The following is a 15,095-nucleotide window of genomic DNA, read 5'->3' as shown; positions in this document are numbered from 1 at the left end:
CCGTGGTGTCACTCACTTCACTCCCAGGAACAGCAGGTGCAGCCAGAGCCAGCAGCAGGTCAGCATGATCAGCATGTTCGGGAAGGAAAAGCCAAACCAGGAGGCAAAGTTGATCACATCTCCATTGTCGGGGAAGATCCTTCAAAACCACAAGCATCCAGTCAGGAGGGAATCATCGAGTTCCATCACCCCCTCTGTGGCAGAGATGGGAGACAGGAGAGAGAAGGGGGGGAGGGAGAGAGAGGGGGGATGGAGAAAGGTGGGGGAGAGGGGGGAGGGAGGAGGGGGGAGGGAGGGAGAGAGCGAGACGGGCTGACAGAGAAGGGGAGAGGAAGGAGAGAGGTGAGGGAGAGAGGAGTGGGGAGGGGAGAGGGGAGGGAGAGGGGAGGGAGGGAAAGAGATGAGAGGGAGGGGGAGGAGAGGGACGGAGAGAGAGATGGGAGAAAGGCAGGGTGGAGAGAGAGGAGGGGAGAGAGAGGAGTGCTCTCCCTCTGCTACTGATTAGACAAGATGACGCGGTCATTGTGGGAGTGGACTGGCGACAGGAGAGTTTGAGATATGACCGAGGCAACCTGAAAATGGTGTCACTGGTAGGAAAGATGGTGAGGAAGGCCTTTTCGCACGCTGACCTTCATCAGTCAGGACATTGAGTATAGAAGCTGGGACATTACGTTACAGCTGTACAAGATATTGGTGAGGCCGCACTTGGAACATTGCGTTCAGTTTTGGCCACCCTGTTGTAGGAAAGATGTCATTAAACTGGAAAGAGTGCAGAGAAGATTCACAAGGATGCGACAAGGACCCAGGGGCCTGAGTTATAGGGGGAGGTTGGGCAGACTGGGACTTAATTCCTTAAAACGCATGAGGCTAAGGGGTGAACGTATAGAGGTGTATAGGTTAATAGATAGTGTGAATGCACAGAGTCTTTTACCCAGCATTGGGGAATTATAAACCAGAGGACACAGGTTTACGGTGGGGGAAAGAGTAAATGGGAACCTGAGGGGAAACCTTTTAACACTGAGGGAGATGTGTATGTGGAACGATCTGCCAGAGGAGATAGTTGTGGCAGGTACTATGACATTATTAAAAAAGCATTTGGACAGGTTCATGGATAACAAAGGTTTAGAGGGATAAGGGCCAAACACAGGCAGCTGGGACTAGCAGCGATGGGGTAAGTTGGTCAGCAGGGACGAGTTGGGCCAAAGGGCCTGTGACTGAGGGCGGCTCGGGGTGACGGGGGGGGGGGGGGGGGGATCACTCACTGGCTGAACTGCCCCTTCAGCACCAGGTTGGGGCCGGTGCCGGTGAGAGTAGCCGTGCCCCCGATACTGGCAGAGTAGCAGACGGCCAGAGAGAGCATCTTCCGTAGCCGCTGCTGCTCTCTCTGCTCATCGCTGTGCGGGACCGCGGACACCTCCATCTCCCGCTCCACGTTAGCGTCCTGAGTCTGCATCACCGGAGAGATCAGAGCTACAGCAAGGAGGTACAAGACACCAGATCAGGTAGCAACACACAACATAGAACAGGAACAGGCCCTTCAGCCCACAGTGTCCATGCGAAACATGATGCCACGTTAGACTAATCTCATCGGTCTGCACATCATCCATATCCCTGCATTGTATCTGCCTCCACCACCACCCCCAGCAGAACATTCCAGGCACCCACAACTCTCAGTGGAAAACTTGCCCCGCGCATTTTCTTTAAAGTTTGCCCTCTCACCTGAAAGCTATGCCCTCCATGCTGACATAACAAGCAGTTGTATTGTCCTCAGCTGTGTTTGCTCACATGTTCAGATGGCGACTCCAAGTCCCCATCTCCAGCCTTTGTCACTTACTCTACATACATATCTGCAATCAAACCCTCTCACCTCCCCCTCTTGTTCTCCCACCATCCCTTATTTCGGTCCCCCCATGTCGGCCCCCATAGTCTCCCCCCCCCCCCCCCGCCCCACGCTCATCGACCGCTGATCACGGGTCGATCGCGAGGTTCTCGCTGCCGCCCGCCGAGGCCCCACCACCGCCGAGGCTCCTGTTGCAGCAGAAGCTCACGCTGCCGCCGTGGCCCCATCGCCTTCTACGTCGAAGCTCCCGCTGCCACCGCCGAGGCTCCCATCGCCACCGCCGCTGAGGTTCCTTTGGCCCAGGCAGGCCTCGCCGCCCGGCTTCACCGCGTTCCCCTGTGGGGCGAGTCGGGCCGAACGAGGCGCGTTCCGGTCTGCGGTGCGGTTGTTTGGGCCGGCGGGGCTCAGTCGTCTAAGTAACAAAGGCTGAACAGGCAGCATCTCTGGAGAGAAGGAATGGATGACGTTTCAGGTCGAGAACCTTCCTCAGAATAGAAGTCTGAAGAAGGGTCTCGACCCAAAACGTCACCCATTCCTACTCTTCAGAGATGCTGTCTGTCCCGCTGAGTTACTTCGGCTTTTTGTGTCTATCTTCGGTTTAAACAAGCACCTGCAGTTCCTTCCTACGCAGCTCATAACCCACCCTCAGCTGAGGAGGGGCTGGGTAGTGGTCCAGGCATGGTGGGACAGGGGAGCCCAGCATCTGCGGACCCACTGACCAAGCCCATCATGTGGTCAGAAGATCCAGGATCATCTGCTCTGGGCGGGGAGGACCCAAGCCTCTGAACCGAGAGTGGATGGCGGTGTCTGGCAGGAGAACCTGTGGTCCACATACCCCACAGAGAGTTCCTCACTCCTCACATACCCCACACCAAGGCCCTAATTCCCCACATACCCTTCGACCTCACATGGCGATCCACATTCCCCATATACCCCACAGGAAGCCCCCCCCCCCCCCTTGTTTCCCACACATCACAGAGAGGTCCTCACTTCTCACATATCACACTGAGTTCCTCATTCCCCACAGGGAGGTGCCACCCACCTGGTTGAATCCCTTCAACTGTGGCATCCTTCTCCTCCAGTTCCTGGCCTCTGGCGGTCTGTCCGTGTCCCGGCTCTGGAGCTCCCGGCTGTGGCGCGGTGGTGCTGAGCTGGTCCAGCACGGCCTGGGCGATGGGCACCATCATGGCGGTGGTGGCCGTGTTACTGATCCACATGGAGAGGAACGCCGTCACGCCCATGAAGCCCATCATCAACCTGGGCAGGACACAGATGACAAGGTGGGTTCATGAAGGCAACCCTCCCGCAGACACGTTCACCCCTTCTCACTACATCAATCCACCCTTCCGGGAATCAACGCAGGAGTCTGCTGGAAACACTCAGCGGGTCAGACAGCATCTGTGGAGAGAGACACGTTTAATGTTTCAGCTTCAAGAACCTGCATCACAACAGGCAAGGAAATGGTCTGGTTCAGAGGCATCATGGAAATAGGGCCTTCGGTCCACCGAATCCATGCTAACCATCGATGTGAAGGATAATGTTAGTGTGCGGGGATCGCTGGTCGATGTGGACTCAGTGAGCAAAAGGGTCAGTTTCCTCGCTGTGTCTCTAGTCTAAGCTAACGGGGGGAAAACTAAACCTATTCACACTAATTCGATGTTATCCCACTTCCTCATCCACTCCCTACACACGAGGAGCAATTTTACAGAGGCCAATTAATCTACAAACCTGCACGTCTTTGGGATGTGGGAGAAAACCGAAACACCCGGTGGAAACCCACGCAGTCACAGGGAGAGTGTGCAAAGGTGAAAGGAGTTCGGTGTACAGGAGATGAACAGAGAGTGGAGGGAGCCTGGAACGTGCTGCCAGGGGAGGAGAAGGAGGCAGTACGATTGTGGCTTTCAGATAGGCACACGGATACGCAGGGGATGGAGGGAAATGGACCATGTGCCCATGCTGTGCTGTTCTACGATCTATGTATATTCGCCCCACACCCCCATCATCTCCGCCCTGATTCTACCACACATCTCCACTAAGGACAATTTGCAGAGGCCAATTAACCTACCGACCTCAACAAAAGGTTTCTGATCTGAAACATTAACTCTGGTTCTTGCTCCACAGACACGGCCTGGCCTGCTGAGTCAGCATTCAATTTTAGATTTCCACTTTCACCAGCTCCACAGCGGTAACCATGAAGACTGGTGGACATTTCCTGGCCCATCACAGGTTCTGACCTCCTGACCATCGAAGGAATCTGCAGGAGGCAGTGCCTCAAATAGGCAACCAATATCTTCAAAGACCCACATCACCCTGGCCATGCTCTCATCTCGCTGCTACCATCGGGGAGAAGGTACAGGAGTCTGAGAACCGTGACCACCAGGTTCAAGAGCAGCTTCTTCTCAGCAAATATTAGGTTATTGTCCAACAGTGACCACAACCTACCTCAGCACTGACCTAACATGGACTTTGTTTTAGTTGCACTATATACTTTTACTTTGCACCATTATAGTCTGATTTCCTAGTAGAGCTGATCATTTATTGTATTGTTGTTTATTGTATATTTACTGATGTTATTATCTGAAAGAGGCCCTAAAGCTGCAGCAGGTGAGAATTTTGTAGTTTCGTTCCTGGTGAATATGACAATTAAAATTAAATTCTCTTGAGCATTGTATGTGCTGGGACATTTACTACACGTGCGATGCGGGGAACACTGACGCCCCCTTACAACCAAGCGGTCAGAGTCTTACAGAGCGGGCCGGACGCCAACAAAGAGGAGGGCCCGCAGTGCGATGCGCTTGTGGAGGTTGCAGGTCTCCACGGCCACTGCCACCATTAACCCGCCGAGGAAGAGCATGTTGGTGTCTTTCATGTACTGCTTGCACACCTGTAACGAGAGACACAGGCGGAATGAGCTTGGTTCTACCCGCACCCGCGGACAGGACAGCTCTACACTGCCACGGTGGCTCTGTGGACAGAGATGTCCATTGGCATCGAGAGTGGTGTGTGCAGTTACCTGTCTCACAGATAGCAGTGGGTGTGTGCAGAGTCACCTGTTACAGGGCCGTTCACAGACCACCCCACCAATGTCTGTATAACAGGTGTTAGCAGGTATAACATTGTCATGGCAGCGGGCAGTCGAGGGTTCTGCCCGATCAGACTGCCTGCCCCTCTTTCAGGCCTACGTCCATGTCCGCATGTCCCTGGAGAGGGAGCACGCAGTGTCCAAGGGAACCCTGCAGTCCTTCCGTGAACACTGGTTGCCGTGGGGAATTGAGGTCTGACAATGTTGTAATCTGAAAGCTGGTGTTTTCAAACTGCACGAATAGTGGTTTTGATCAATGTAAACATTATTGTAAACACTGTAAATATGTTATAAAAACTCATTGTTACGGAAAAGGAAAGTACTGTCTGTTATTTAGTCAGTGGTGGTCTGTGGGTGTTGCTGCCTGTTGTACAGACAGCCGGGGACTATTAGTGCCGAGAGCAGGCATTCCCACTGTTGCTGGTGATCTCCACACACAGAGTGGTAGACTGATGTTGGTCACCATGTCAGGAAGACTCCTCTGCTGGGTTGTGAACCAGTAATCACTGTATGAACAGGTTGAGCCAGGCTCCAATCACGAAAGCCCAGCTCACCTTCTCTCTGACCTGATTCAGACAAGGTCCACCCCAGCGCTCTACTGGACGGTACAGTGACGTGTAGAGTGTCGCTTCGGTAGAGTTGCAGCCTCACAGCGCCAGAGACCTGGGTTTGAACCTGACTATGGATGATGTCTTTATGGAGTTTGTACGTTCTCCACGTGACGGCGTGGGTTTCCTCCGGGTGCTCCGGTTTCCTCCCACACTCCAAAGATGTATTGGTTTGTTGGTTCAATGGCTTCTGTAAATTGTCCCTGGTGTATAGGATAGAACTAATGTACAGGGCATCGCTGGTCGGCATGGACTCGGTGGGCCGAGGGGCTGTTTCCACGCTGTATCTCTTAGCAAAACTAAACTAATACACTCTGAGATGAGGAAATGTACTGATCACATGACAGTTCTATTTGTGGGTTCTGGTCAAGTGAGATGAGAAACAACCTTACTTCTTTAGACGTCATGATTCCGAACATAGGGAAGAGGAGAACGGGAAGGATGGCAGTGATGGCTAGAGGGATGACCTCGGTGCACCAGTACACGGCCATCAGGAGCACGATGAATCCACAGTAGGCTTCCTGTAGGAAAGGAGAGGAAGGCAGTGGGAAAAGCACAGCCTGGATGGGAATTTCTGCTCCCTCCTCCCTTTTTCCGAGTTCCACCAGAAGGTGACGGCGACAGCAGACACATCCTTGCAGGGAAGTGTTGATAAGGCAAATGAAACCAAATGACTAAAGGTTCGAAAGGTCAATGGAAGCCAAGCAAGTTCCCATGAAAGCCGGGGACGGAGTTTGGGCTTTGTTCGATGTGTCATTTCCCATAGTGAAAGGCCTGAATGCAGTGAACGTGGAGAGGAGAGCCTAGGACCAGAGGCCACAGCCTCCGAATAAAAGGACTTAGCTTTAGAAAGGATATGAGAAGGAATTTAATTAGTCAAAGGGTGGTGAATCTGCGGGATTCATTGCCAGAGATGGCTGTGGAGGTCAATGGATATTTTTAAGGTAGAAATTTGCTAGGTTCTTGATTTGTACGTGTGGCAGGGGTTATGGGGAAGAAGGCAGGGGAATAGGGTTGAGAGGGAATGATAGATCAGCCATGATTGAATGGCGGAATAGATTAGTGGGCCGAATGGCCTAATTCCACTCTTAGTACATGTGCGCATGATCGCCAGGCTGGACTGACAGTGAAATTACCCGAACGCGCCCCTGATATCTTGCAGGAGCATCAACATCCTTCAGGTCAATCCCTCCTGCCCTCTCCATCTCATGGACACTTGCCGAGCGGGAATAGAAACGGGCGACAACCAGCCGGGGAATGCGAAGGAGAAGGCCATCGGGTGGGTTAAATATTATTTATGAGATCCCAATGTTGCTGGTAAGGCCAGCGTTTATTGCACATCCCTAGTTAGCCCCTTGAGGAGATGCTGGAGAGCTGCCATCTTGAACCGCTGGAGTCCTTCCAGTGAAGGGGTGCTCGTCTGCTGTTGGGGAGGATACTCTAGGATTTAGACCCAATGATGATGAACGAACGGTGATGGCGAACTAGTGGGAATGGAGGGGAACCTGGAAATGGTGAGTTGATTTGAGTTGGGTTTAGTTGAGTTGAGTTTATTGTCGCATGTACCGAGGTACAGTGAAAACATTTGTTGCGTGTTAAACAGTCATCGAAAAGAGAGTACATGATTACAATCGAGCCATCCACAGAGTATAGAGGCATGATGAAGGGAAGAGGTTGAATAACGTTTAGTGCAAGATAAAGCCAGTAAAGTCACATAGTCAGATGATATGAAGATAAGTGGAGGTGCAGGTAGTGTAGAGAAAGCAGGCACTCTGCAGAAGGACTTCACTAGGTTGGGAGAGTGGGCAAATAAGTGGCAAATGGAATAGAGCATAGCAAAGTGTGGAGTCATACATTTTGGTAGTAGGAATAAAGGCGTAGACTATTTTAAAATGGGGAAATAATTCAGAAATCGGAAAGGCAAAGGGACTTGGGAGTGCTGGTACAGGATTCCCAAAAGGTTAATTTGTAAGTCAAATCGGTAGTAAGGAAGGCAAATGCAATGCTAGCATTTATTTTAAAAGGACGAGAAGATAAAAACAGGGATGTCATGCTGAGGCTCTAGAAGGCGCTGGTAAGGCCGCATTTGGAATATGGTGAGCAATTTTGCGCCCCATATCTGAGGAAGGATGTGCTGGCGTTGAAGAGGGTCCAGAGGAGGTTTACGACAATGACCCCATGAATGAGTGGGTTAACATATGATGAGCGTTTGACGGCACTGGGCCTGTATTCGCTGGAGTTTAGAAGGATGAGGGGCCCCCTCGTTGAAACTTACCGAATGGTGAAGGGCATGGATAGAGTGGATGTGGAGAGGATGTTTCCAATAGTGGGAGATTCTAGGACCAGAGGTCATAGCCGCAGAATTAAAGGACATACCTTTCGAAAGGAGACGAGGAGGAATGTCTTTAGACCCGTTTCATTGCCACAGCCAGCTGTGGAGACCAAGTCAATGGATATTTTCAAGGTGGAGATGACAGATACTTGATTAGAATGGGGGTCTGGTGTTATGGGGCGAAGGCAGGAGAATGGGATTGAGAGGGAAAGATAGGTCAGCCACGATTGCATGGTGGAATAAACTTGATTGGCCGAATGGCCTAATTCTGCTCCTATGACATATGAACTGATGAGCTTTACGAGTATCTGGGGCAACTAAATGCACTGTTGTTTTTTCCTTCAGGCAACTGGAGAATATTCTATCAAACTCCTGACTTGTGCCTTTAGTTGAAGACACATGAGATTGCAGATGCTGGAATCTTCAGCCAAATACCCAGCGCTGATGGAGCCCAGTGGGTCAGGCAGCGTCTGGGGAGGGAAATGGACAGACAACGTTTCAGAACGGGACCCGTCATCAGACTGAAGAAAGATAACTTGTCATTGCCCTTCACCGATGCTGCCTGAGTTCTTCCAGCACTTTGTGTTTCGTGAGAAAATAAGAGGGAATGGTTTAAATCAGGCCAAAGCCCGTTTTACTGTGATTCAGAAAAAGTGAAATAAGTTGTGGGATAATTTGCCTGGCCAGGGGAAATATGTCCCAGATTGAGACAGACCAACATTTATATTCCTAGGAGTCAATATCACCAACCACTTCTCCAGGACCACACATATTGAAGCGACGAACAAGAAAGCAGACCCCCCCCCCCCCCCCCCCCCCCCAGTCCATCCCCCGTCCCCGGTCCCAAACAGCGAGGAGGGGCGACACCACTGGAGTCCAGGGGCAATATCTGCATCACTGGTGCCCTTCACCAGGCGAGTGACCCCCAGACCACCCCCCCCCCTCTGCAAATGTGAGACAAGATTCGGTAAAGTTTCGCAAAACTATTCGCGCGGAACCTTTCAAGCAATGGAGCCGCGGAAGGGGGTAATTGCGGGCCAGGACAGGGGTCACTGGGGGAGTCAGGACAAGGATCGCTGGGGGGGTCAGGACAAGGATCACGGAGGGGGGTCAGGACAGGGGTCATTGGGGGGGTCAGGACAGGGGTCACTGGGGGGGTCAGGACAGGGGTCACTGGGGGGTCAGGACAGGGGTCACTGAGGGGGTCAGGACAATGGTCACTGAGGGGGTCAGGACAAGGGTCACTGGGGGGTCAGGACAGGGGTTACAGGGGGGTCAGGACAGGGGTCACTGGGGGGGTCAGGACAGGTGACACTGGGGGGGTCAGGACAAGGGTCACTAGGAGGTCAGGACAAGGGTCACTAGGAGGTCAGGACAGGGGTCACTGGGGTCGAGTGCTTACCTGGCACCTCAGGACGAGGGGCAGCGGCAGCAGCATCATGACGGGCAGAGTGAGAGCGAGAGGGTCGCGGAACTCCCGCAGCGACCTCAGGCACGCCAGCATCTCCCCACAACGGGTCAGCCCCGGCTCCCCCCCTCCTCCCGGGAACAGCCCCCCCCCCCGGATCACCTCCCCCCCGGCTCACTCCCCCCCCCCCCCCCCCCCCCCGGCTCACTACCCCGGGAACAGTCTCTCTCTCCGTCTCCACCCCTCTCCCGCCGGCTTAACCCTCCTCTCCCCGGGAACAGTCGCCCGACCCGTCTCACCACCCCCTCTCTCCCCCTATCCCCGGCTCACCCCCTCCCCCCCCCCCCGGGAACAAGCCTCTCCCCCCGGCTCACACCCCCTCCCCTCCCCCCGGTAACAGTCGCTCCCCCCGGCTCACCCCTCTCGCCCCAGCCCACCCCCACCTCCCGCGGCTCAGCCCCTCTCCTCGCCGACAGAGCAGCCCACTCCGTGCCGAGACACCGCTGAAATGAACCGGCCGTGGGCGGGATATCCCTCGACAGCCCGAACCCCGCCTCTCCAACCCGACTCCCAGCCATCTGCCCCTCATCTTACTCCCTCCTCCCCTCCCGCCTCTTCTCCCTCCCTCCCTCTCCTCATCTGCCTCCTCTCCCTCTCCTATTCCCCATTCCCCACCCCTTCTCCTTCTCCACCCTCCTCTTTAATCCCCGTTTCCCTCTCCTCTCCTCCCCTGAAAGGCCACGTTAAATGACATTTAAACCCATTATACAGGCACAGCTGGGAATATACTACTAAACTAATGCAAGGCAGTTGTATTCCAACTTTGTAAACCCTTGGACTGGCCCCAGCTGGAGAAATATGTGTGGTTTCCGTCTGTGCAAGCCAAGAAGGCGGAGGTTGTGCTGTAGAGGGTGCAGGGAAGTTTCGCGGACACGTTGCTTGGAACACAGGAGATCAGTAATGAGGGGAGACAGGAGAGACTGGGTCTGAACTCCCTGGGGCAGAGGTTAAGATGGGTTATGAGTGAGTTGTCTAAAATGAAGAGGGGGTGGACAGGGTGAACTGTAGGAAACGTTTCTGCATATCAGATCCCCATATGAAACTAGTATGTGTAGGAAGGAACTGCAGTTGCTGGTTTAAACCGAAGAGAGACACAGAAAGCTGTCTGGAGAGAAGGAAGAGGTGACGTTTCGGGTCAAGATTGAGTGTCAGGGGAAAGGGAAACGAGAGATATAGACGGTGATATAGTGAGAAATAGAACACATTTATCTCTAGAGTGGCGAGTCAGCGGTGCCTCAGTAATAATATCCTCCACCTGACTGTGTCAACGAGTTGTGGATAACCTGTCAATTATCTGCAGCTTTATAAAACGTTGGTTCGTCCACATTGGAGTATTGTGTGCCGAACTGGCCACTCATTACTGGAAGTATGTGGAGAATTTAAAGAAGGTGCTGCAGATGTTTACCAGAATGCTGCCTGCATTAGAGGATATTAACTGTCAGGAGTGCTTGGAGAAACGGGAGTGTGGAGAGGGGGGGGGGGGGGGGGTAAAGGGGAGATGATAGTGACCCCCCTTTACCCAGAGAGTGATGGGTATCTGGGACATATTTGGATGCAGAGTATTGAGAGCGTTGAAGTATGTGGGTGAATACTTGAGTCGCCCAGGCTTGGAAATGTATGTCAGGTGCTGGAGGATGAGATTAATACAGATGGGTGTCAGCATGGGCTGAATGGCCTATTTCCACACAGTATGATTCTGTGACTCAACATCCACCAGACACGCCAACTCTGTGCTTGTTTCCAACTCCTAATGGCATTGGCCGGTACAAAGTCCCTCTGGGTTTGATGGGTCAATTGAGGGAGATGGTTTCCCTGCTGAGGATCTCTCGAACCAGGGCCAACAGAATAAGGCATCAACCACAGAACCGAGATGAGGAGAAATCTCTTTATCCAAAGGGTTTTGAATCTTTCAAAATTCTCCACCCAAGAGGCTGAGTGGCTGCATGTACTCCACGCAGGGGTGTTCAAATGGAGATGGGTTCCGAGGCAAAAGATCAGCTGTGATGTTATTGAAAGGCAGGGGAGGTGGGAGTAGACAACCCGTGCTCGTTCATTCTCTTGAAGCTCCCTGTCCTGGTGTGTAGAAGCTGCAACAGGGAGAGACTCCCAACCGTGGTGTGATCCATGCCTTGTACCCGGCTGTCTCTGTCCCATGTACCAGTCTCCCCTCTGTAAACAATGTCACCCACAGGCAGCACCTGGGGCGGGATACACCCTGCAATAAAGTCTGGTGGATCCACGATCGACCTCTGCAGCCGGCTCAAGACCCACAGACAGGACAATCACACTGGACTTCGAGTGATTGCTGGTGATGGTATGTGTGTGCGGACGCGTGTCTCTGAGAGTGTGTATATAATTAAACACAAATCCACTCCCTGGTTCAGGGGAGTTGAGTCTGCGGTGGCTCAGCCTCAGTAATGACAGGCTGTAATAACCTCCGCCCGACTCTGTCAGCGCGCCTGTGGGTTACCTGTGGATTGCTGTTCCTCACACTGACACCTGGTGCTTCAAGCCTGTTACCTGCACGGGCTGCACCTACTCCACTGCTGTCTGTGTGTGTGACTTCTTATAAATTGCCTCACCACAAGCGGGTGTTGGAGGCAAAGCCAGCAATTAGCATCCATCCCCACTTGCCCCTGAGGCGGGGGATGGAGAGTAACCTTCCTGTAATATGTGCGAAGCAGATCACAGAGTGACGTGGGAGAGGCAGTTTCAGGACTTAGACCCAGTGACGATGAAGGGCCAGTGATATACAAATGCTCCCCGACTTACTTAAAGGGTTCCGTCACGCGGAGGTCAGATGTGACTAAGTTGGAAATGGAAGTGCTATTGCGCAAGCGTAAATTTAATCAAGAGTCACGAGAGTCACGTTACAATGAAGTGTATTGGTAGATCAGGAATTCATCTCAAGTATATGAGGTCTGCTAACGACAGGGAATAAGCTGCTCCCACATCGGGTGGTGCGTGCTTTAAAGCTTTCGCATCCAGGGCCGGACTTAGGAGGTGCGGAGCCCAATTGGGAATAATGTTGGTGAGCCCCAGGTTCCCAGCCAAGGTCTGTCAGCCCTGTTATTTAGTATATTTTATGAAATTGTACACTAAGGTGCTCAGGATTATACACTGTCTTAATCTCTCCTGCTCTCGTCTGACTGTCTGACTGTCAGTACCTCCGCTGGCTTCCTGGCTTCCAACCTTTAACGTAGCTGTTAATTACCATTAAACTGATTATGTGATTGGACACATTGCCCTTGGAGACAGCGGCTGATTGGATGGGAGGAGACCGATTTGTTGATTGGACTGGAATTTTAAGGGTAGCTGGTCGGTGATTGGTCACAATGCCCCTCGGGGACGGTGTCTGATTGGCCGCCGAGTGACCAGCGCATGATGTGATTTGACACAATGCCATTGGAGACAGCGGCTGATTGGACGGGAGGAGACCGATTGGTTGATTGGACAGGAATTTTAAGGGAAGCTGGTCGGCGATTGGACGCAACCCCCTTAGAGACTGCGGTTGATTGGCCACCAAATAATCGGGCACAAAAAATTGACAAATAGGAAAACGAAAAAAATCGGAATTACGATTATTTATTTATTAAAATTTTATTTTTTTTTAAATTTTTTATTAGAAGTTAATACAATACAAAACAATACAGTGGCACCTAATTTTAGGTGCCAACTATGTCATACCGTAATCCATTCTATGTACAACCTCTAGTTTTATGTTATGAGTAGGCAAGACAAGAAAAAGAAAACAATAGAAAGGGGAAAGAGTGGAAAAATAGATGGTAGAGAGTAGAAAAATGTGAAGTGTGGATATAAAAAATAAAAATAAAAAAAGAAAATAAAAAAGAAAAGGTGGAAAGTAGAAATAGAAGAAAAGGCCCCTTAAAAGAGAATTTTTCAAATCTATATTCGGAGATGTAGATCTATCCACGTCTTGAACTGAAATCAGCAATCCTTATGGTACGGTGATTTAAATCGAATATAAGGTACATAGGGTGGGTATCGATTAATTCTAGACAACAGATTAAAAAAAATAATCTAACCCCGCTAATTCACTCGGGGTGTATTATGATATGTTCTACAGTATGAAGTGTACAGCAAAACTTGCACTTCCAGAGTGGTCTATCGTGTTGTTTCTTCAACGGACCACATATTTATTTTAAGAGCAAAACATAAAGCACTGGAGAACTCAGCAGGTCAGACTGGATCTATGGAGGGAATGGCTAGGCGACACAAGGGTCTCGACACAAACCGTCACATATTACTTCTCTCCAGAGATGCTGCCTGACCTGCTGAGTTACCCCAGCATTTTATGTCTATGTATGGAGGGAATGGCTAGGCGACGTTTAGGGTCATGTCCCTTCTTCAGGTATTTTTTAAGGTGTTGGGAAAGATTGAAGATTTCACGTATTTAAATATGTTGTTACGAATATAACTAGTAGTGTGGGAGAAAATTCCATGAGCCATAATTGCCACATACATACCCAAAAATAGAAATGTGGAAAGTTACAGTGTGTAAAAAAATAGATATTACGAGCTTTACGGTCTCCTTGTACCAAACAAACGCCAAATTCAACATTCTATATTTTGAAAATGGGCAAAGCAAAAAGTAGCATGTTCTCTAGAGAGGCTTATCCTAAAATAATTGATCGGAAGGGTGTGATTTTCAGTAAGGACATCTGTATCATTCAGTCAGTGAGCTCGCGGCCCGGAGCCCTTCTCTATTACCCCTCTACATAAAAACAAAGTGTCAATGCCTCTTCAAGGTCTACTAATCCACCCGTAGCTTCAGTTGTATGTACAGCTGAAGGGATTTAGTGCTGGGCAACGCTATGAATTTATATGAATTTTAAAAATCCGATACGTTCAAAAGCTACGACAACGTGATAAATAACACTAAATAAAACTGAAGCAAATAAAGGCAAACAGAAGGACTAACCTTGAAGGAGAGAGAGAAAACAACACACATAAACTTTAAAAAAAAAATCATATAACATCCCTAAATGAAGGGTACATATTACTAAATAACGTGGAGGACAAAAATGCTGGAGAAACTCAGCGAGTGAGATGCTGCCTCACCCGCTGAGTTTCTCCAGCATTTTTGTCTACATTCGATTGTTCCAGCATTTGCAGTTCCTACTTAAAATAACGTGGGTGAATGACTGTACATGCGCAGAAGAAGCCCATGCTCGCGGTCCGGAGCCCTTAATGACAGACGGTAAGTTTCAAGAAATTCTGCCGTGAATTTTATTCAAAGGAATGCTGTGTCATTAATACTTGGTCAAAACACAATTATATTGGATGCAGATCGATGTATTGGTGACACATTGTATAATTACGTGTTTAAGAAGGAACTGCAGATGCTGGAAAATCGAAGGTACACAAAAATGCTGGAGAAACTCAGCGGGTGCAGCAGCATCTATGGAGCGAAGGATTAACTACTGGCTGTTAACAAGTGCTAACAGTGGCAGTTAACAAATCGTTTTCGTCTCAGTTGAACCAAGTGATAAACGACTCCAATCTTTCTGCAGTACCCTTTAAACCCGAGCTGGAAACTGAAAGGTAGGGGAACGCCATCCCCTGCGTACCGGCCCCCCCCATTTCCATCACTGGTGTGGATGACAGTATTGAGAGTTAATCGCGGGGATGTGTTGTTGTGAGGAATTTCACCTGTTGGGTTCGCTGCTGAGGGGATAGAGTGTGTTACCCTCCAGCCCAGCGCGCGACCCAATTGGGAGCAATTGGTCCAATTGGTTTAAGGT

The 15,095-nt window shown here is 50.7% G+C and overlaps 1 protein-coding gene across 2 annotated transcripts in view; it reads right to left on the bottom strand.

Annotated features, from left to right (window-relative positions):
* Positions 1 to 9,388, bottom strand: part of LOC116988865 (solute carrier family 13 member 5-like) — a 23,595-nt gene extending 14,207 nt beyond the window's left edge. Inside the window, exons 1-6 of one of the 2 annotated variants that reach the window (XM_033045856.1) lie at positions 9,265 to 9,388; positions 5,923 to 6,051; positions 4,588 to 4,724; positions 2,883 to 3,097; positions 1,263 to 1,470; positions 17 to 139 (exon numbers count right to left, since the gene is read on the bottom strand). In XM_033045856.1, coding sequence (XP_032901747.1) covers positions 17 to 139; positions 1,263 to 1,470; positions 2,883 to 3,097; positions 4,588 to 4,724; positions 5,923 to 6,051; positions 9,265 to 9,366 — 914 coding nt within the window. In that variant the 5' untranslated portion in view covers positions 9,367 to 9,388. The remainder of the gene's footprint in view (positions 1 to 16; positions 140 to 1,262; positions 1,471 to 2,882; positions 3,098 to 4,587; positions 4,725 to 5,922; positions 6,052 to 9,264) is intronic. The other variant, XM_033045857.1, reaches the window with a different exon arrangement.
* Between the last annotated feature and the right edge of the window lie 5,707 nt (positions 9,389 to 15,095).

The sequence above is a fragment of the Amblyraja radiata genome, chromosome 28 (genome assembly GCF_010909765.2).
Source record: "Amblyraja radiata isolate CabotCenter1 chromosome 28, sAmbRad1.1.pri, whole genome shotgun sequence".
NCBI lineage: Eukaryota > Metazoa > Chordata > Chondrichthyes > Rajiformes > Rajidae > Amblyraja > Amblyraja radiata.
Note: the sequence above shows the minus strand (reverse complement) of the source record. Positions and strands in the feature narration are given on the sequence as shown.